The sequence below is a fragment of the Thrips palmi genome, unplaced genomic scaffold, assembly GCF_012932325.1.
Source record: "Thrips palmi isolate BJ-2018 unplaced genomic scaffold, TpBJ-2018v1 HiC_scaffold_16, whole genome shotgun sequence".
In the NCBI taxonomy this organism is placed as follows: Eukaryota; Metazoa; Arthropoda; class Insecta; order Thysanoptera; family Thripidae; genus Thrips; species Thrips palmi.
Window position 1 is genome coordinate 3094068 of NW_023144625.1, and position 23349 is coordinate 3117416.

At 43.4% G+C, this 23349-nt stretch overlaps 2 protein-coding genes across 25 annotated transcripts in view; one reads left to right on the top strand and one right to left on the bottom strand.

The window, feature by feature from the left end:
- Positions 1-8377, bottom strand: part of LOC117642132 (cholinesterase 1-like) — a gene marked incomplete at its 3' end in the record, with an annotated part of 24474 nt that extends 16097 nt beyond the window's left edge. The window contains 8 exon segments of one of the 4 annotated variants that reach the window (XM_034379984.1): positions 375-537; positions 1167-1289; positions 1406-1501; positions 2147-2274; positions 5796-5936; positions 6621-6682; positions 8015-8145; positions 8257-8377. In XM_034379984.1, the coding sequence (XP_034235875.1) occupies positions 375-537; positions 1167-1289; positions 1406-1501; positions 2147-2274; positions 5796-5936; positions 6621-6675 (706 nt within the window). 4 annotated transcript variants of the gene reach the window in all.
- Positions 3850-23349, top strand: part of LOC117642133 — a 27900-nt gene continuing 8400 nt past the window's right edge. The window contains exons 1-6 of one of the 21 annotated variants that reach the window (XM_034379995.1): positions 8204-8317; positions 9149-9298; positions 11997-12088; positions 13870-13946; positions 15415-15532; positions 21677-21964. In XM_034379995.1, coding sequence (XP_034235886.1) covers positions 13897-13946; positions 15415-15532; positions 21677-21964 — 456 coding nt within the window. In that variant the 5' untranslated portion in view covers positions 8204-8317; positions 9149-9298; positions 11997-12088; positions 13870-13896. The other 20 variants (XM_034379993.1, XM_034379997.1, XM_034379992.1 and 17 more) reach the window with 20 other exon arrangements.

A 23349-nucleotide genomic window follows, 5' to 3' on the forward strand; every position in this document is an offset into this window, starting at 1 on the left:
GAAGTGAGTGCCAAAATCCAAAAAGTGTCACTAGGTGCCCCACCCTCCCTTACTCTTGGTCTGGAACACTTGCCTCGTTTAGCACCTCAAAAGACTTCGTTAAGGTGATGTACTTTGTTCGATATGCTTAAGTCGATAGCTTCAATGGAGAATCTGATACGAAGGACCCAACGGCGGTGCTAAGATTTTTTACGACGTTGCAGTTGTACGACGATAACAAACCTAAGCTTCGTTGTTTTCGGACCTGTTACTGTCATGGCTACGAGCTATTGGTTGTAAATGCCAGATTTCCGATAGCAGATATCGAGCTTGGCCAAACAAACAACTTTTTGTTTGGAGTTGTTGGAGTGAGTGCGTAATGTGTGCGTGTATACCGAACGGTCCAAGGCGATAGTTGAAGGTGACGACGACGATGCCCTTGTCCAGGAAGTAGTCCGGGCCAAAAATGTCGCTGTCACCGTCGCCGACGAGGCAGGCCCCGCCGTGGATGAAGAACATGACAGGGAGCAGCGACTCGGACTCTTCACCGTGCGGCAACTGGCAACAAACGAATATCCCACTTAGAAGGGCAAGGGCATTGGGCACACTGATAAAAATTCTGTCGCAACTTAGCGACACATTTATCGCTAACTTTCTTAGCGACAAGATGTGGAACGAACACTAATATTTCTACTGTGATAAGTTTCATACAATTTGCTGCGTCAAAAGGGCCAGGGTGATTCCTTCAAATTATCGCATCTGTGGCAGCAATAAAAAAAATTAGATAATGTACTGACAATTGTCTTTCTACACAATTTTACAAAGGAAATTAGGCATACACACTAAATGTTCTTGTAAAAATTTTGTACGAGACATCACAGTTTTTTGTGCACACGAAATTTTCGTACAAATTTGTACAAGATTTGGCACAAAATGGGGAAATTTGTGCCGTTTTTCATACAAAAATTGTACGAAAAGTTCGTGTGCACAAAAAACTGTGATGTCTCGTACAATATTGTACATAACATTTAATGTATACTTTAAAAATACAAAGTACTATTGCTGCTTACGGAGTTAATGAGAAAGTAACGTGGTCACCGACGTTTGTCTCTAGCATATTTATGCAAGTCTTTTGTGTGGAGGTCCAAACACAAAGTTCGAAGAAAATTGAGCAGGTGTGCACATACCGCTGGCGTGTAAACGTTGAGGAAGAGGCAGTCTTCGCTTTGGCGGAGAATCTTGCCAACTCTACGAACGAGCGTTGGGATCGTTGCCATGAACGCCTTGATGTCCTTCAGAGCCCATGACGCCTGCGGTCATGAAAAAGTTGGGCGTTTCAATCCATGGCCTAGAAGGACCAAACGTACCGGTGCCATGGACGGTACACTATAGAATAAATGGTGGAGTGGGAGAAATGACAACTTACTGGCTGAAACTTAAAATTGACGAAAGGTTGAGTGCAGATGTTCCCCTCGCGGCTCGCATCTCTAACACCTGTCCATGGTTGGGCTGGTTCCGGTGCCTGGGGAGAAACCAACGCCCAAGATTAGTTTTAAGAATGTAAACGGAACAGATGCGGATAGAAATGGAAAATTATTTCGGACCAGGCCTTGACTGCGAAAAGTTCGCCCATCCTGCAAACGCAAGTGTGTGCGTTGCATGGCACACAGTTTAAAATGTGAGGCATGTCTATACGCACACTGTTTTAACGTGCGTACCTACAGGCACATACTTAAGGAGAAAATAGCATTTTCACCATAGCCTCCTCTTAAGTTGCTGGTACGCCACTGAATTCTTTTTTCCAATTTCATTTGCATGTAATGTGCATGTAATGTACATGTAATTTCATGCTAACATGAAACTCACATGCATTTTCTTGTAATCATGTAACGTGTAGTTACACGTTAAATTACACGTTACACGTTACAATTGTGTCAAGTACATGTAACGTGCTGGCAATCACACAACATACATGTTAATTGAATTACATGTCATCATGGAATGACATGAGTGAGTAATACACTACCATGAAATGGTATAAGAATAAGAAGCAATCGTCTTAGAATGAAATGAGCAATTAGCTATTATCATGCAATGACATGTTTTCATGAGTTTAATGTCATCGTGTAGTTACATAGCAGCACAATGCAGGCAAGACGACACGTACCTTGAACCTCAGTTTCCCCACGGGCGGCTTGGCGTAAGGGATTCCGCGGAAGGCCGAGTACGTCGTGCCCAGCTCGGTGCTGTGGGTTTTTCCTCGGAGGAAACCGTCCCTCACTTTGATGACCGGACCTGTGCAGGCGGATGAAAACTGTGCAATTTCTCGGAGTCTCGGGACAAAAAATAAACTGAGACCGGACCTCAAAAAAAAATTGGAACGCTTCACTTTAATCACCTCTAAGGTCCAAACCAAAAATACATCTCAAACCTAAAACAACAGAAAAAAAAAAACATTTTAATTGTTTTAACAAAAGTTAAAAGTTAGGTTTTCATTTTTTAAAAATTTGGCTGTTTTAAGTTTTTGGTATATTTTTTTTTTATTTGAGTGTTTTCGGTACAGATGGCATTTTTTGGCTCCCAGGCCGGGTCTCTTCTGAAATACCCTATTTAATTAGCGACTGGCGCCAACTAGGTTGCCCTATCTTTACATGAGCGAACTCGAGCACTACCCGCCAGCGCTTTTTCTGGCCTCTTATTAGGGGAGCAGTGACACCTAGTGCGCTTTTTTTTCGAAATTTCTGTCTGGACCTCAAGCAAACTGACTTGCATGAATGCTGGGGACAAACGGCGGTGACCATGTGTATCTTACTTCTCGTCCGATATTAACGCCCGAGGTTCATTTCATGGACCATTTTCTGCTCTTTCAGATGCACTTAACCGATTGCAGCAAAGTTGAAAACTTTGCCTGAAATCGTGCGCGAAGTGAAGGCCTTTATTGACAAGCTTAAAATAAACCATTTTTTTAAATTTGTTGTTTTAGTTTGATCTCTCACTGGGGTGATTCCGCGCTTAGTGGGCGTTTCCGTGTCCACACCCTCCCCAGGGCAAATTTATTCGAGTGCAGCCATTTATGCACTTAAGAATCTTGTTTGGCACCAGACTAGCTTGTTCCCTTTGTATATGGACTTTCAAAGCCAACATGTGACGCGGGAGGGGGGCCAAAAGGGTTGATTTTGTAAGTTCCGTCATGTCCATTCGCACCTTACACCAACTTTGCGGCTCTGTAACCATTTGTTCCATTCTAATCTTCGAATTCCACACACACCCATCAAATCTCTAACGTATAGTGACTATCTTGCTTGAATTTTACGATCGTATATTGGTTGGAAGTGTCCTTTCAGAACGCGTACAAAATGTCCACCGTACTCCGACTTTTGTCTTAGTGGTTTCAAAGTAACCATCATAAAAACTACTAGGAGTGCTCCCTGCTGAAAACCACCGCCGTTGTGTATGCCTGAAAACGGTGGGTTGTAACAATTGATCCAATTTCCGAATGCCCCTCTCACCCCTCTCCTATTAGGTTAAGAAAGTCATCCTACACGTGAAAAGGCGTGTCTTGACGTGGGACTAGTGTGCCAAACTTAAAGAATATTTCTGAGGCGATGGGCATTTGCAGTGAGCTAGAAACATCTGTTTGTAATTTCCATCAAGCGTAATTTCCGTCATATTTTGAGTAATCTTCGTCATATTTTATTGGGGGAGAAAACGAAAGCCAACTTGTAGCTCGCCCACGCTCAGAGTGTCGTCCTGGTGTCCTATTGACGCGATCTAGGCAAAATTCAGGCCGAACAAGCAAGATTGATTGTGTGACTTTCTATGGTGGCTAAAACGGCCCCTACGTACGGAATCACCCACTTGGTCACCGCCGTTTCTTTACAGCATTCATCCAAGTCTTTTTATTTAGGTTCAAACACAAAGTTCGAAGAAAATTGAGAAAGCGTGACCAAGTGCTACTGCCCTCTTAATCGGTGAGTGCCCACAATTTAAGTTCAAAGTCCCCTCCCTGCCTCAAGTGGCTGATTCGCAGTTGGCGGGCGCTTAGGTGGCGAACACGAGGCCGGAAATGGGACGCGTCTCGTGGAGATATGAGACCGAAATGGTTGCACGTGAGCATGCGTCTCTGAGCCCGGGATACTTTCTTATCGACGCATAGTGCTCAAACTGAGCATCATGTCTTATCGATAGACAGAACGAATCCGACCTTTAAAGTGGCCACTGTCCTCCAGGGCAGACAAAAAATCAGCCCAACAACTTCCTCCCCCTGTAAGCACACTGAAAACTCGAGTTTTCAGTGTACGGACAAATGACGAGTGCGTGATTGAAACGCATTCACGGCAATTGATCCAGGAAGCGGAAGAGGAAAATTACCACGGGTGGAAAGGACTGAACTTTCATTTTCATTTCAAAACTGCAAGAGTCACTCCACGGCGTGTTGTCCATTTGTTCTTTGAGTGAAGTTAATCTACTGATCACAAGAAGATTTTAAATGTAAAGTAATTTACTTGTCCAGCTGCATTTCTTTCAACTGCAGTTAAACTACTTAAACTTCTGTCAACTATAATTAGCTACAGTTCGTTGTGTCCAGAAAAAGTGGTAATATTTTTGAACATGGCAGCTGGCTCTAGTTTTGACCCTAGATGTAATTGTCTTCTAAAATACAGCGTTAAACGGTTATAATCACAAATGTACTCATAAATGCATAGCTCAACATCAATTTTTTTTTATAACTTTTCACCAGCTCTTCCCCCAGGGGGCGGCAACGGCCTACGAAGCGCGTGAAGCCATGCGCGAGTGAGGTGCAGGGGTTACTTATTTTGCTTCGATTGTAAGATCTAGGCCGTTGATTGCAAAACGCTTTGTACAGATCAAAAGAGCACAAAATTTGGGGTGCATTAGGCCTAGTAGACTGTCCGATACTTCCAATTCAACCGATCACAAAGGCGGAGTCATTTACATCGACATGGCGCATTCGAGTTTTTTCCTCAATTTTATAATTTTTGTGTTTTTCGGTGTTTTTACTGCACCTTAATTGGCTGAGCGATAGCGAAGCCTGTTACTCCAGTGGGGTTGAAAAGTTTTGTCTGTCTGTCTGTCGGTCTGTCTGTCGGTCTGTCTGTCTGTCGGTCTGTCTGTCTGTCCGCACTACTCCTCCTGAACGGCTCGGCCGATCTCGGTGAGATTTTGCACACTTCTTAGGTATGTCCTTGGCTCGGCACACGCGAAATTTCACCATCCTAGCTCAACTGGTTCAGTTTTTATTGGCAAAAAACACATAAAAAACGGCGAAAAATAGAGATTTCTGCAGATAGACTACTTCTGTCTTGGAAAAAGGGGGTCTGGGGGGCGGAGCCCCCCAGCCTCGACAAGTAAAAAAGTGACAAGGGTCAAGATCGTGTCATCTGTAGATAAAACAACTCTATTTCCCCCCAGCATTCATCAAGTTAAAAGATAACCGACAACGGACAAGCCATTGCCTGCCGCAGGCAGGCTAGCGCCGCAGGCCAAGGTAGGTACGCCAGGCGTGGATTGGAGGAACAGGCAGCGAGACATCGCGAAGCCTGTTACGACAAGACGCGGTCTGGCGTAAACCTACCTTGTATTAGGTAAGGGGGGAGTTTCGAGAAGAGCAATTAGCCTATAATGCACCCTAAATTTCAAGCCCTTTCCAAAAACACAGTCTAGTTTTCATAATCTCGAAGAAGTGCGCAACCTCTGCACTGACGGCGCGAGCATCGCTTCACGCTCTCCCTAGGCCGTTGCCACCCGTTGCCACCCCCTGCTTCCCCCTTCACTATTCACTTTGATTCGCTTACGGGAGTCGGTCGGGTCACTGGTCCACGCGATTGCCGACACGGAGGGCCAGGTTGGCCAGCACATTAGAGACGGCAGCATGTCCGCCAGGGAGGGCAGTCTCCAGGATACAGTGCCTTCCTTCTGAGCCTCCGCCTCGTCGGCTGCCGGCAAAACCATTTTACAGTCACGCACGAGTTGAGAGTAAGAGAGGGATAGGCGTTTTAGGTCTAGAATCGGCCAACTGCCAGATGCCGGCAATTTTATTTCCTCTTTAAATACTTTTTCATTGGTAATTTCAGATTACCTCGACTCCCTGAAGTTAGTGTAAGGTGTTTTTTTTTCTTATAAGTATGTACACTGTTAAAAATTGTTGTTTTAAAACAACAACACAATTACCAACCTCGACAACGCTGTTGTTTGTGAACAAGTTTGCTTGTTTTAAAACGACGAATTCGTTGCTAATTATTTTTATGACTTATGCTGTTTCAAAACAATATTTTGCTGCGTACAAACAACCCGGACAATCTAAGAAGTGGTTACTGCGGGGTAACCGGGACTCTACTAGGTCTGTGACCTAATCGGCAATAAAAATTGATGCAAATAAGGCTGTCTACCGGTTTACAAACATCTTGTGGACGAACGACGCAACTCGTTAGTAAACAACGAAAGTCATTTGAAAACAACTTTGATCGCTAAGAAAATTAGCAACATATTTACTGCTAAATTACAACATAATTTTTTACAGTGTACAGCCTTTAGGTACTCCCAAATGGCTAGGGTTGTGTGAGACGTACCCCCCCTCCTCCCCCCGGGGGGGGGGGGCTGAAATATTCGCAAGAACTTACGTTTCGAGTCTTTCCTCTGCTGTCTTGAGGACTTGGGTCCTTTTTTGGAAGCCATTTCTGTTCTGTGGACAAAATCAAAATTGTGTTTTACCTCATAATGATAAGAATGGAGAATAACAGGAAAAGTGTCGATACACATCGGAAACTTTGGCCCGTCCCGTACATTTAAAATACATTGTCTGTGCACATCTGATACACAATTTTGTAACATTTGTAATGGAAATTACTGCGTAACCATGTTACAGAATTTTGTATTGAAATTTTTTTTGAGTGGTACTGCGGCAGTCTGAACCAGGACTCCTTGGTACCCTGCCAAGAGTACTCTGCAAACTCAAGTGTGTGACAGGCACACACTTCCTGGTGCATGCCTGCAGGCACACACTTCTTTTCTGCATGCCTGGCAGGCACACACTTCCTGGTGCATGCCTCAGGCACACACTTGCCGTCGCTTATGCATGCATACAAGCAAGTGTGTGCCTGCCAGGCATGCAGAAAAGAAGTGTGTGCCTGCCAGGCATGCACCAGGAAGTGTGTGCCACTTGAGTTTGCAGAGTATGAGAAAATTCATGAAGATTCTTCGCGAATTCCAAAAGATCGAACGGTAGGAGCTTCAATGCGATCTTCTTCAAATTTCGAAGGAACCTTTGGGTAAAGTGCCGAACACAGATCGTGGTACCAACCATGGTTCATTTTTGTCAGCGAGCCCGTACCGCCAAACCAATCGACCAATTTAATTTTTTTTTTAAGTTTATCATGTAGACTGCACTTCTGACTGCTAGAATCACGCGCGGGGGAGCTGATCCTTCTTACCGTTACCGTTACAATATGCAAATGAAAAAGTGCCGCTGCAAAAGGGTCCAAAAACGGTCAGGTTACAGGTTAGGTTAGGAGTCGAAATTCTAAGCGTTATTACAAAGAATCCATTCATCAGAAATGTCTCAAAAAAAATTAGTGACACCTTCGTTGTGTGCACCCTTTCAAAATTTAGACGACCGGAAGTAGTTGGAACGCCCCTGTCAAAACGCGAGTCAGACATGGATCACTAATATCAGGGAAATTTCAAAGCGCTGTAAATTTCAACGCATTTCTTATTAAATAATCAGTTCTTGAGAGGTGGTTGTCTTCGTGATTATCTCGGAGTGTATCGAAGAAAATCTAGGTAATCGCTTGTTTCGGGCGAAATACAGTACGTTTCTTAAAAGTGATTCATGTTCGGTAACCTTACCCTACAGTGTCAAAGACAATGTGGCAGTGGGCTTCTGCAGACTGATTCCGAGAGTAGTTTTCGTCGCGCTCTCTCTCTCGCACTCATGGGGCATCCCGCACAGGTGCAAGAGGAACAGAGCGACGACAACGACTCTCGCAATCAGACTGGTACCTCGCAGTGGACTCACCGCTGTGTCGAAAGCCGTAACTCAGACTGGGGAGCGGTTGGACTTTCGCAGGAGCGCGTCCGGAAGCGGCCAGTGAACAGCCGCCCGTATCCCTCGGAGTGGTCTCCCAGCTTCAGTGCGTTACATAGTTACTGCCGTAAAAGGAAGAAGAAAAAAAAGAAATCTACGCGTCATTGAGTTCCAAAGGATTGAGGCGGAGGCTCTGCGCTGCGTAGCTGCATCACGCCACCACTGATACTGACCGGGATCGAGACTGCACCTTTGGATCCTCTTCGCACAATCGCGTGAGGCGACCAAACAAAGGTTGAGAATTGTGTCGCTGAAGCGCCCTGCGTTTATCTTTGGTCTAGGTCGTCCCTGGCCCTGGTTCGTATCGATACTGTACCGGTAAACCCAGTACGCATGGACCGGGGAGGAATGTCGAGAAGGACTCCAAGAAAGGAACGACATGCCTGAGGAGCCCGGGTCTCTGTCTACACTCTCAGACTGTTACTGACTTTTTGTCCTTTGTTAAATAGTACTTTACACAGCAATAAAAGTATTATTTCCTCAATATCTACACAATAAATCTTTATGTAGAATTTTGTACGTGCCACTAGCACAATTTTGTGCATGTGGGGAATTTGCATAATATTATGCGTGAAAATGCATAAATTAATGCAAATTCACGCACAATTTTATGCACGACGGCACACAAGTTTAAAATTATGCATCACCACGTATGAAATTGTACATAAACATTTAGTGTGTATGTAAGATTTCGTTCGTTATATTGACTAAAAGTCAATTTGCTATTGACTAAGAGTGGTTAATACGCAGTCTTCAAAAATAGTCAATAACTTATGACAATTTAGTCTTTACAGTGAACAATAATGGGCGTGGTTACAGAGGAAATACTAAATATTATGTTTGCTGCTTAAAAAACTACGTAAGCAAAGGACAATAAGTCAATAATGGAGTGAAAAAAGTCAAAACGAGTTTGAGAGAGTAATCAGTAACAACTATGAGGGAAGGCAGAGGAATGCTGCAGGGGGAAATCCAAATTGCTGATTTCCTGAACGCGTTCATGAATTTCCTTAGACCAGGTCTGGTAGGCGATGCCTGTGATCCTGACCTCTTCCTTGATTGTTCCAGCCGCCTCTATCACCGATTTGTCTTCAACGTTTCTGTCTATTTCCTCTCAAACTTCTTCGATCTTCGTCTTATCGTCCTTTTTCTTCCCCGCCACGATGTAGTGGCGTTCGATCGCACAAGTGCGCAGTGGTTCATCACCCCACATAAAAGGTTTTTCTGGTAGCATGCAAGTCAGTTTCTAGACTCATAATTCGTTTCACACTTGATACTGTGATACACTTACATTAGACCTGTTGTTCATTCTGTCTTGAGCTTGACGCCTGCCTGGAGCATGAGATTTGCGGTGCGAGCTTTTCATGCTTCAGGCGTTCAGCTAGGTTGCTCTTGAGGCTGTCCACTGTCTAAGGACTTCCCCGTTTTTACCGGCTCTGCAGCCTTGCCGACGACCACAGCACAACGCTGCAGAAGCTGTTTTTAGAGCTTACTTCTGTTCTTCATCTTCCGTTTCAAAATACATTGGAGTATCCTATTGCGCGGCGTTAAGCTGCACTGTCAGAAATTTTGTCGTAAATTAGCGACGAAAATGTCGCTAATTTTGATAGCGACGGAAATCGTTCTCAAACTACTTCGTCGTAACTGAACGACTGAAAAATCGTTTTTCTACGACAATGTCGTAATCGCGATTAAATATTTTGGAATCTGAAATCCCCGAAAAGTTGGTCAAAAGTTACAATTTTGCTCGTTTTTTTAGATTTGTGTCGTTTACTTACGATTCATGTCACAAATTTACGACAAGAGTCGTAAATGTATGACTGAAGTCATAACTGCACGACATATTCCATAAATCAATTCCGATCGTTCGTAAACTTACGATTAAGTCGTAAACTTAGGACTTAATTCGTTTCAAAACGCAACGTCTCGCTATCAAAATTAGCGACAGATATGTCGTAAATTTACGACTCGAGTCGTATATTTACGACTTCAGTCGTAACAAAATATGTCGTTTAAAAACGACACAATTGTTCTACAAAATGTCGTAAATTTACGATTATTTTTAACAGTGTGCACTCCCAACTTTCTACTGACAAATGTCGTGCAGTCATAGTTCATAGCTTTTTCTGAGTACTTTACGACACAAATCTGCCCTAGTACAGAGATATTTGCTCGTAATATGTACGAAGAAAATGGTCAGAAGTTACTGAGAATCTCTTCATCATAGACCACTTTAACTTCGCTGCGCAATCATAATACTAAGCTTTTTGTTCGTGTTACGAAGTAAAAGCTCTGTGGGATATTTGGAGTGTGGCCCAGACCCCTCCTACTGTGTTTGCTTAACGTCTCGCAACATTTCTCTCCATTTTCACCCGTGCCTACTTCGGAGGAAGGTGTGCTCTCAAATTTAAAATAGAAGCGTTATGTTCCGATGAGTTCTACCTCCCGTCCGGTGTTCCGCCACTGAAAGGCAAAGAATGAGACATCTGACCATTTTTTTGCCAAGAAAGGAAAGACATCAGTGAGACTGGCCCTTTTTAAGCTTGGCTATTTGTCCACCTTCATCAGTAATACATAAAAAGTATGACTGTTTTTCGGTCATATCGAAATTGGTCCTTTTTCGTCATACAAATTAGTATGACCCTTTGGTGATCAAATATTTATCACCCAGTATCACCCTTTACAGAGTCAAAAGTCACACCTTTCAATTTTCAGTGGCAGTGTAACGCAGTCCTCCCCTCCTCCCTCCTCTCAATAGGATACTCCATTGAATCTTGAAACGGAAGAAAAAGAACAAAAGCAAGACAATGAGAGCATCTGCGCATGCGCACCGGGCGGTGAGGGGATGCGCATGCGCACACTGTTAAAAACAAGGTAGGTTTACGCCAGACCGCGTCTTGTCGTAACAGGCTTCGCGATGTGTCGCTGCCTCTTCCTCCAATCCGCGCCTGGCGTACCTACCTTGGCCTGCGGCGCTAGCCTGCCTTCGGCAGGCAATGGCTTGTCCATCGTCGGTTACTTCTAACTTGATGCATGCTGGGCATTCTAGATCCCTTGTAACTTTTTAACTTGTCGGGGCTGGGGCCCCCTTTCTTCAAGACAGAGGTGATCTACCTGCAGAAAACTCGATTTTTCGCCGTTTTTTAGGTGTTTTTCGGCTATAAAAACTGAACCAGTTGAGCTAGGATAGTGAAATTTCGCGTGTGCCGAGCCAAGAACATACCTAATAAGCGTGCAAAATCTCAGCCAGATCGGCGAACCGTTCAGGAGGAGTAGTGTACACACACACAGACACACACACAGACAGACAGACAGACAAAACTTTTCAACCGCACTGGAGTAACGGGCTTCGCTATCGCTCAGCCAATAATCGTAAATTTACGACATTTTGTAGAACAATTGTGTCGTTTTTAAACGACATATTTTGTTACGACTGAAGTCGTAAATATACGACTCGAGTCGTAAATTTACGACATATCTGTCTCTAATTTTGATAGCGAGACGTTCCGTTTTGAAACGAATTAAGTCCTAAGTTTACGACTTAATCGTAAGTTTACGAACGATCGGAATTGATTTATGGAATATGTCGTGCAGTTATGACTTCAGTCATACATTTACGACTCTTGTCGTAAATTTGTGACATGAATCGTAAATAAACGACACAAATCTAAAAAAACGAGCAAAATTGTAACTTTTGACCAACTTTTCGGGGATTTCAGATTCCAAAATATTTAATCGCGATTACGACATTGTCGTAGAAAAACGATTTTTTAGTCGTTCAGTTACGACGAAATAGTTTGAGAACGATTTCCGTCGCTATCAAAATTAGCGACATTTTCGTCGCTAATTTACGACAAAATTTCTGACTGTGCAGAAGCTGTTTATAGAGCTTACCTTTGTTCTTCTTCCTTTTCAGGATTCATTGGAGTACCCCTTTGACAAAGAGTATTTAAATTGTAGTTCAACAAGTGTCGCTTCGGAAACTCTTACATTATTGCTCTCGAAAGGGTGAGTGGGGTTAAGTTGCCGGCGCCATTTCCGGTTGAGTTGACCTTCCTGTCATTTGCTCGACGCTCGACGACAACAATAGACTATCAGTGGACGTTCCTTTAATTCATATTCGTTAAGTTCTTTCGCTAGTGAATTTGCTCTGTTCTCCCTTCTGCCGTTTTGAATCGCGCTAATCTTTACCTTGTTGCTTGATACGTTTCTTTAATTGGTTGCTACTACTGTTAGTTACTTACCCATCCACGCATATCTCAACAATCTGTTGCTTCACTCATCAGTGAGGAAGTATGCGCTTGCGTATTAGTCGTGTCATTGCGTTAGTGAATTCTGTCCCAAACTTTCGTGCTGAGGGGCAGCTACATCTTTAAGGGTATTACAAATGACTAAGGAGCCGTCCATAATTACGTTAAGAACTTATGGGCACTTGTTGACTCGGACCCCCGTCTCCTCAGGTACCGCAGCGGTACGCCAAGCAGATCCCCCCTCCCCCCCTCGGTACGTGACGTAATTAATGGGCGGTCCCTTTCTGTTGCAAGCTCAGTTTGGTTCAATAAAGCTTTTCAAATTGCCAAATTTTAATTCCTTCTTAGTTATTCACTGCTCGCTCCATTCACCATTATTTGATTTAAGAAAATTTTAATTCCTTAGTCCAATATTTTCTCGTTCTTGATGAGCGAGGACAGTAGTCTCCTGGTGCTGAAGTCAAGTTCCAAAGCATATTTGCATATCTCTGCTCTGTCTAGTCAATTTTGACTCTGTTGTTGGCGCTCAAAGATATGACATTACTGAGCGAAACCCTCCCGCATAAGGGAGGGTGGGGCACCTAGTGACAGGGGCACCTAGTGACACAGGGGTGCCCTGGCCACCCTATGGCACTTTCAGACACCTCGAGGTGGCTAATCTAAAGGTCTTATGCTGTGGAATCATGTTCAAGTGAAAGTGATACTTTGAACAAAATATTTTAGCCCCTAGAATAAAAGCAAGAAAATAATAACCCAAAATCACAGATTTTACGACTTTTTAACAAAATGTTTTCTCGCCATTCTTCCAGTAAACGGCACTGCCGATCGTTCTGGCACTTTTAATCAATAATAAGGACCTTTAGTAAGTTGTTTTCGCTGAACCAGCTCAAACATGTGATTTCATTTCCTTAATATAAAATTTTGAACGAAAATGAGCCCCCGGGGCAGGTAGTGACAGACATACTCTATTTACCGTATTTCAACGATTTAAACGTTTCAAAACATCGATTTGGCAACCGCGAAGTAAATTGTCACCGATTGTCACACAACGAAACATAAATGAGACTACTTTTAACGACAATTTGGTAGAACATTGAATTTGATTGGCAATTTAGTAAAATGCAGTTTCTTGGGGAAAATGGCGCCGTTCAGAATGGTTTGATATTTAAAAAGCTTAAAGAGTCCAAAACGGATAGTTTTCAATTAGCTGGAGCGTCGCTCTATGCTGGTAATGTGAGGTATATGTCCTGTCACTAGGTGCCCCGGGCTGGGGCACCAAGTGACAAGTGCAGAGGTCTGCGGGAAGCTATGTAAATAATAGAAATAGGTTTTGTCAAAACGCCACAACATGTTATTTCGATCAAGGAAGGATCAAAGCAACCTTCTGAGGTGTAAGTAGATTCATTTCTCGCACAGTATCGAAGTGAGTGCCAAAATCCAAAAAGTGTCACTAGGTGCCCCACCCTCCCTTACCTTTTTGTTAGTAAAGAAACATCGTGATTGTGTCAATCATTTATCCTTGTCTCCCATTTGTTGCAGGTACTACTGCACAAGCCCACCAGTTTCATGGACAGCTTTGCCCTCAGCGAGTCCTCGGCGCACGCCTCCAATGACAGGTGCGTTCATGTTCACCGTCACGTTAGCAACGAATGTACGAAGTGTCACGATCGTCTTAGTCATGTTCTTTTTAACGTGGATCGTGCCCAGACAGATCTATCGTTATCTGTCCCCCGTCGCGGAAAAAATGAGAACTCTGCCTAGAGATGTGCGAACATGTTCGCAATCGAAGGAACTGCAGCCTGTTCGGTCTGCTCGAACTTCCGGTCTGCGACACCGCACTGATCGAAATCTTTCACAAACTTAGGATCGTGATCGCGCAGGGTAATGTGGAGAAAATCGATTATCGATTTTCGGTTTTTGCTTTTTTGACTCTTTGGGCCTTGGTACAACCAAAGCTTTCCATATTCCGACCCACAGCACCGTCTCAATACTATATCTCAATCTTTAGTTATAACTAACAGGTCAATAAATGTCCAAAAGCGGCATGAAAACAGTCATGATTCTAGTTTTCAAGATAAAAACCGAAAGAAAACATGTCTTTGAAATCCGGCTGCTTTGTCTTCATTTTGACCATAAACAGATGTGGCAACGGGACAACATTTGAATTTGAAATCCTACGTGCGAGGATTAAAACCCAAATATAGACCAAATCTAAAAAGTTTGCGAAAACTTAAAAAGTGCCACCAGACCCGTAACCAAAGATGGTTTAATGGGCAAAAGGCATGGAGAATATCCAATGGTGATGTCCATTTTCATGTCAGGGTGGCCAATAGAAGGCTGAAAAAATATGAAAACATTACAAATGTTACTTAAACTCCCCCTAAATTTAGTTAGTCGCAAATATCTAAAACCCTGATTATAAGGAACCTTTTTCCAGGGATCCTTAACTTACCTCATAAGGGCATCATAACGTTATGATATGAGTTAAAGTTATTACCCCTAACTTCTAACATCTTTTCAAAAGGGTAGGTTATTTTTTTATGTCTCGAATTTGTGTGGATATACTTTTGCAAGTACTTTCAGAAGTCCGTACCCTTAACCTTTAGCGAACATTGTCTTATGTTACGTTATGAAAGAAGTGTTAGTTAAATGTTAAGTTAAGTTAAGGACCCCTGCCTTTTTCTATGTCAGAAGAAAATCTGTGGAAGAACGGCAAAAAACTCCTGAACTCAAAGACTAAAAACATTAGGGGCCTCCAAAATCAGGAATAATCCCATGCCATACTAATTGAATGTGAACCACATATTGAACTTCATCACGACAAAAGCGGTTCCTGGTTTCCAGCCACTCCAAGGATCCCCTAGGCTTCCTGGGAGAACCAGGTACCGTTTTTGCCCTCCTGCCTCCTACGTTTCCAGGACATCGCATTGCAAATCCAAGTGTGGGACAGGTGCGCACTAGATGACGTGTCCCACACTGTCCTACGTTTATCTAGTTCATGCCTGTCCACGCTTCGATTTGCAATGGGAAATTTCACTTTACAGTATCCTTAAAGCCAAAGCCTGTCTTCAATGGCATTTCCAGATCCGTTCGTCCCTTGTGGTGCGTGGAGTGCCGTGCCATTGCCTCAGCGGACTGCGAAGACGCCCACACGCTGTGGGGCTTACGCAGGGCCGTGCGCCACTACGCCCAGCAAGTGCAGGTAGGGATGACGTTTATTTACTATCTCACCGTTACAATCACTGAGAATGAATGGGTCACCACCATCACCCTTTAAATGGGTGATGCAACTTCGTTGCCCAAATTTTGGTGACGAAAAATTCATCACCAGAAATTGGGTAACAGGCGTTTGGTCGCCCAAATTTGGGTAACGCCGTCGGCGACGCCGTGAGGTTCCCGATGGCGTCCTTCCGGGGCCACCACGATGAACGGAGGCCTCAACGCCAAATTGGGTCATCGTGGTGGCCCCGTAGAGCGTCATCGGGGACCTTACGGCGTCGCCGACGGCGTTACCCAAATTTGGGCGACGATTTTATGACTGCCCAAAATTTGGTCACCGCGGGCTCGTCACCCAAATTTGGGCAACGGTGCGTGCGTTACCCAATGAAAGGGCGATGGTGGTGACTCTTTCATTCTCAGTGTAACCAGAGCGCCGCATCGGTTGGTTTGCAAGTAACCGTCGAAAGGTTCTGAGAGATGCCACAGAGCGGCAGCACCATCCGGTGTCGCTCTTGGGTGGACTCGGCTAATTCCTAAATCGTTAAAAATTAGCAACTGTTTTCGAATGAAGTGGCGCTATTCGTTCCAACCAAGGTTCCGTAAAACGAGGTAATATGAGACAAATTTCGAGTTTTTTTTGGTGAATTTCCCCCTTTCAATTTCAATTTGAGCAGGGGGCGGCAACGGCCTAGGAAGCGCGTGAAGCCATGCGCGAGTGAGGTGCAGGGGTTACTTATTTTGCTTCGATTGTAAGATCTAGCCCGTTGATTGCAAAACGCTTTGTACAGATCAAAAGAGCACAAAATTTGGGGTGCATTAGACCTAGTAGACTGTCCGATAAGTACTTCCAATTCAACCGAACACGAAGGCGGAATCATTTACATCAACATGGCGCATTCGATTTTTTTCCTCAATTGTATGATTTTTGTGTTTTTCGGTGTTTTTACTGCACCTTAATATTAGGCAAGGGGGGAGTTTCGAGATGAGCAATTAGCCTAACGCACCCTAAATTTCAAGCCCTTTCCATCGGTGCAAAGCGTTTTGAAAAACACAGTCTAGTTTTCATAATCTCGAACAAGTGCGCAACCTCTGCAAAGACGGCGCGAGCATCGCTTCACGCTCTCCCTAGGCCGTTGCCACCCCCTGATTTGAGGTGCTGAGGTGTTCATCACTTGTTCATTGACCCTTTGGCTACACTCCCACCAAATTTCAGATTTTTAGGTGCAGTAGGTACCTTTCAATAAACCTCGGAATGCAGTCCCACATTTCCCTGCAATGTGGGGTAATATGAGACAAAAGAGAAAAATGGTATAGATGTATGGAAAATTTGCTCGGCGTGTTTGGAGCTTTAGTAGTTCTTGTCATTCATTTTAAAGATGATTGGGGACTATAATGAAGGAGATAGTCTGGAGGGAAGAAAAATCGGTGTCGGTAAAGAGAGCTGAAAAATGTATAAGAAGTCATGAGTTGTGCCTGCCACAGGAAAATTCTTAACAAAGAACATTGAGACCGGTCAGGTAGTAAAACAAATTCGTGTTAAAATCGTTATTAGGCGGCGTGCAAATATTACGTCACCCGTTTAGGGGGGGGAGGGGGTCTGACGGAAAGTGATGGTAGATGATGTGGGGAGGGGAGGGGGGTTGAGCAGAGATGACGTAGTTTTCTGCTTAGAGCCGCGTGGCGTCGGCTTCGCGTAGACGACACTGCGGCCACCCGACCGGCCAAGCCGAGTTTTGATTCTGATTCAATTTTGACCATTTTTTGCTTCGTTTCTAGTGCCATGACTGATTTTTTCTTACTAGTCTTTACAAATGAAGACTTTTTGTATCATACTTTGAGATATTGCTAATGTTTTTGCACCTACAGTGTGATTCGCTTGCGAGAACTCAGAAAATAAGAAAACTACGTCATCATAGGGGGAGGGGAGGGGGTTGCGTCAGGGATGACGCTGAGTGATGATGGGGGGGAGGGGGTCAAAAAGTGGCCTAAAACAGGTGACGTAATATTTGCACGCCGCCTTACTTGAAATTATTTACAGTGGAGTATGTTTGGCCTCATGTATGAAGCGAAAAATGGTAAATCTATTTTCGCTTCAAGGTAACAAAATTGTATCCCTTCGGGAACAGGCAGCCTGGGAAGAGACATAATGGAACCAAATTTTGTCCTGATTTTGTTGACATGATTGCCTACAGATTTAAACCTTGTTCGGACGAGAACCCGACTCCTAACCGAGGGGGTAGCAACTCGCGTAATAGTCGGGTCACCTGCTCTGTAATAACAACGTAATAGCCGTAATGACGGCGTAATAACCGAAATAGTCGCGTAATATCGGTAATAATAACGTAATACACGTAATATTATCGTAATAGCTGCGTAATAACCGCGTAATAGGTCAGAAATGCCCCTGTCAGGGAGTATTGACAGCTCCTGATGGCGTTGGCTATACTCCACGCACGGTTGTCGGCATTCCCCCAGAGTCGGGTGGAGGGGGTACACTGTGCGAAAAATGTAGGGTATTCTCCGTTAATTTATTAACAGGATTTGCTGTACTTAGAAGCACGGTGTTTACTGTACCTAGAGGTACAGCGTTTACTGTACCTGGAAGGACGGCGATCACCTTAATTTGTACAGTGCAGTCGTTTCATGACATCAAAGTCAGTTTAGACGATTTTGAAAATTTACTAAAACTTTTTGGAAATGAATTTAACCCGAGATCTTTTCAACTTGACGTTACAAGTGCCGCCTTGAAATCCAATCTTGTAATATTTCTCAGCGGTTTGAGTGAATTTTCCAATTGGTCCAAATCAAGATCTTCTTACAGAAATGGATTTGTCTCGACAAGACAAAAAAATGTCAACGTATGTCATAGGTTTGGATGGAACATAAAAAGGCTATTCACCTACAAACTTGCATAGATGGTCAAGAAATGACCTTCTTGGTACTTTTGAAGCTCAATAACGTTGTCATTCCCATCCAAACCTATGAGATGTGTTGACATTTTTTGTTTGTCTTGACGAGACGAATCCATTTCTGAAAGAAGATCTTGATTTGGACCACTTTGAAAATTCACCTGATTTGGACCTAGTTCTAGTAAATAACTTCGAACAACCTTCAAAAATAACCAAAAAAGAAAAGAAAAACTGTGCACTGCAAATGTGCAGCGGAATTTTTCATAACACGAGTATGTTGCAGGAAGCGGAAGCAACGTGAAAGATTTGGCGCTGTTTTTCAAAGCGTAATAACCGCGTAGCACAATAGTCCGTAATAGAACGTAATAGCCGCGTAATATACGTAATATCCCATCTATTACGCGTAATAGTCTCAAAACGTAATAGTCGGGCCGCGATTTTTGGGAGTTGCTACCCCCTCGCTCCTAACTGAGGTTCCTGGGGAGGTTTTTACTAGCTTTATGAAACTTGTCAGAATTTAGAGGATTTTCGTTTGGTTCTTAATAATCCTGGCGAGTCTCTGATTGCCTTCGTGCGTTTCCTGTAAGCTGTCAAGGCCTCCTAGGTCACGAAAAAAAATTGACGGTGGTCTTCCGAACGACCGTTAGAGAGCAACACGACAATAGCCGAAAAATATGCGCTATGTCTCGATTTTCCTTCATGTCTCATATTAGGGTCAGGGCGGGGAAGAACTGGACGTTTTGCAATCTTTCTCGATTTTGACTCTAATTGACTATCTTTAGCCTATGTATCCGTTGGGTCTGTTGATCGAGCCTCAAAGAAAGACATTTCAACCCTCAGCGAGTGCGTTTGCGGCTTCATTCAGTAATAAATGAGAAAAAACAGTGTGCGATTCTTCCCCGTCGAAACGGGGAAAAATCGAACACCTAAGGGGAAAAATCGGACATAGGCTTTAATTTAACAAAAACCTATGAAAGTAGGTCAGAAATCTCTTGGAAACGATATTTGGGGGTAACAGTTGCGATACCCACAGAAGCAGGCGCACGAGTATTCCTAGGTAGACAGAAATCATCGTAGCATTGTTAGGGGGTCCGTGGCGGCACGTTTTTGAGGTTAAATGACCAAAATGTATGAAATCGTCAACAGCCGTGTTTGTTTTCCCACTAAATGTTGGGAAATGCTAAAATACACTTGTTACGACCACTTTGGCGGGATGTTAGGGCAATTCATCGATTATTATAGAAAAAAGAGGTGTTCGATTTTTCCCCGCACCAGTGTACGGTTTTTCCCCGTTTCGTATTTAACCCTTCATATGTAATCCAGCTGGAAATCTGCTAAAACATTTGAACGTATCTTGGGCTCCACACTTCCAACTTTCGTTTACAATAAGAATATTCGTTACAGTAGGCTCGGAAAGTCGTTGAAAAGAGATATTGCGGGCACCAACTTTGAAAGTTTTTAAGGTGTTCTAAACGAGACCTCGTTTAAAGGTGACTTTGAATACTTTCCGGTTCAAGTAGGCTAAATTCCTCTTAAACGCAATCTAGCAGATCATCAATAAGCAATACTGAATACTTTGCACGTCCCAAAACAGGTAAATCTGTGGCGAAAGTGCGGTGTGCGTTTCTTCCCCAACTTGCAGGTGTCCGGTTTTTCCCCGCCTTGACCCTACCCCGTTCTACGGTAGCATTACCCTCTGCTGTGCTCAAATGTAGGGTCAGTGCGGGGAAGAAACAAACACTGCAGGAGCGGTAGAAAATCGCACATCCCCAATTTAGATTCAACTACATATCAGGTTACTTTGGGTCATGGGGATTCTCCCTACTACTTATCACTACCCTACACGAACCCTTACTCATTATCAGTAGCAATTCCAGAAAATTCAGTGAAACATCGGACGTCTGACTTTTCCCTACCCCCTAAGTGCTCTGTTCTGCGTAACAGGCTCGCATCCGCCCGGATTTCTCCCATCTTGCTTTATGCATGGGGAACCTCTCGTCTTGTCTTCGTAGTGACCTCACTGGGGGTTCAAAGCATCCCTCTCAAGTTTTCCGAAAATTGTTTCATGTTACCCCAGTTTACGGCACACTGTAAATCAAATAGTGGTTCATCTCACCCTCAGAGGGATCAGACATAACTGTCTGACCGATAGTGGGTAATACTTCGACGTACACTGTTAAAAATCCACTCTAACAACACAATCACCTACAGTAATGCTATTAAATAACAACAGTATTGTTTTGTGCCTGATCGGGAAACCCATCCAGAAACAGCATTTTCGTTTCATAACAATTTCCTTGTCAAGTAAGAACAACGTAATCGTCATTCAAAATAGTTGTGTTGTCGTTGAACAGGTTTCATGTTTAGAAACAGCCTTTTGCAATCTTAAAACATACATTGTTGTCAGGATACAAGGGTCTTGTTTAATAACAGCACGATGAGATCAACACAAATGTAGCAAAGACTTCATCGAAGACTCCAAAGAAGTATTGTTTTATAACAATCGGACTGTCAGAAAACAGCAACGAAGGTTACAACATGCTCGTAATAAAACAAGTCGTGCTGCTATCAAACTTAACAGCATAAGTGCTGTTAATTTACAGCACTTTTTTAACAGTGTATCGCAGGAAAAATGGAGATACTAAGATGTATCGCGGTAAATAGGGTGATACTTGTGTGTCTCTCCGGTTAAGAGTGCTGTTTCGCCCAGGAAAACGGCCAGCCTCGCTGATCTCCGACCTTTATTTCGGTGATATGTAGTTGTATCTTCCTTTTTCCGGTGATGCGTCTGGTTGTATTGGCTGCGTTGTCGCCGAAAGTTGGAATTCCAGTGCAGTGCGCCTGTCCCTGTACTGAGAAAACCTTACAAAGAAAAGCAGTTTGTTATAACAAAGAATTTTGAGCTTACAAAGAAAAAAGTTCGTACTTTACGAACTATTTATTATTATTACTACTATTATTACACTCTTAAAACCGTACGAAGTATTTTGAGCATACGTGTAACAAACTAAAATACTTCGTAATACGAAGAAATAATTCGCAAATTGCGAAGTATTTTCTTTGTAAGCTTATGTATGCTCAAAATACTTTGTTATACAAACTACTTTTCTTTGTAAGGCCCAAATTAGTTTGTAAGGTTTTCTCAGTGTAGTTATTATTATTATTACTAATTATAAGTAAATTAAATTGTATTGTGTATGCTTAAACTTCTTCGTAAGGTGTTAAGCGTGTGTGCCCAGGAGCTGGCCGACGGAGCCGCCCAGCACCTGCAGGCGGCGTGTGGGCGCGTGGAGGAGCTGCTGCAGACACACTTCAAGGCGGAGGACGCCCTTCGGCTGCTGGTGGAGCCCGTGCAGTGCGAGCTGACGCTGCGCACATCGGGAGCGACGTTCGCCGCGACCCTGAGCCTCGCAGAGGGGCTTGCCGCCTCGGGGCACGCCTCCGAGGACACGGTAGCAAGGACGCTGGCCTTCGCTGTGATCGCCAGTGGGCATCTCAAGCCAATGGTAGGTGATTTCGATTTAAATATTCACTGAAATTCGAAGGGTGAGACAACTGACCGATTTTCGGTGATAGGGGTAGGTTTGGGAAGGGAAGTACAAAACGCGTACTCTGCACTGTGCAGAAGTTCCAAATGAGGATTTAACTTTTCTGCTCTCGTGAACTTATAATCAAGTCCCTTCCTGATGAAATGGATCACTGTTCATTGATTGTAGTTCCCCACATTACGTACAAATTGCCAAAATATATGTGATTTCAGTACTTGTCGAAAAGGGTAAGAAAAGTACACCACCGTGAACGAAAAGTAAGCTTACAACGAAAAGAAATGCGATTTCGAACCAGAAGACCGCCAATCTTGGCTCAATACACGTTGACCCCTAAAGTGGACAGTTTCCACTTGCCATTACAAGTTTTGTCAAAATCGGTCAGTTGATTCTGATTCTACATGGACTCACTAAAGGAGGTCCTAGAAGCCTTTTATCAGCGATAAGTGGGTACAGCTCTTTTGTTCTTTTCTTCCCCTTTTGACGTAAATGCCCTATAACTTGTTTATTTTTAGTCTAATTCTAAAACATGTGTTGACATTTTTTGCTTGTCTCGCCTAATCAAATCTATTTCCGTGATCAATTCCATATTCATCCCGCTTTAAGTTTTTTACAGGGTGTTCTTTTCTTCCCCTATGCCTGTACTTTACTTCCCCGGTGGACTGTACTTTTCTTACCCTTTTCATTTTTATACTCATAAAAATTTGTGTTGAAGCCTGAGAGCACCGACCGGCACTGTTTTTCAAAGATGATGGTCTAAGCTTTTGTGTACCATACATAAGCTTCTGTGGTACCATACATTGCACTGTCGGCTGATTCTGCAGGAAGCTGTACTTCAAAGTTCAAACTGTTCAAAAAAAGATTTTTGTAATCATATTTAGTGTTTTTTTTCAACCGTGCAGTTTGATTCTATACATCATATGTAGAACTGGGCTTAATTTTTTTTGTCAGCGGGATGACCAATCTTACACTACAAACCTAACTGTCTACTAAGTACACACTTACAAATGCATGCTTGCAAGTACACACTTACAAACGCATGCTTGGCCAAGTACACACTTACAAATGCATGCTTGCAAGTAAACACTTACAAACGCATGCTTGACGCCGTATAATAGCATGCGTTAAGCATGCGTTTGTAAGTGTTTACTTGCAAGCATGCATTTGTAAGTGTGTACTTGGCCAAGCATGCGTTTGTAAGTGTGTACTTGCAAGCATGCATTTGTAAGTGTGTACTTAGTAGACAGTTAGGTTTGTAGTGCAGCTCCGCCTGTAACCCCTTTACTATGTGTCTCGTGCGTTGAACAGGTATGGAAATTTTCAGGAACATGTAAGACGGATGGGAG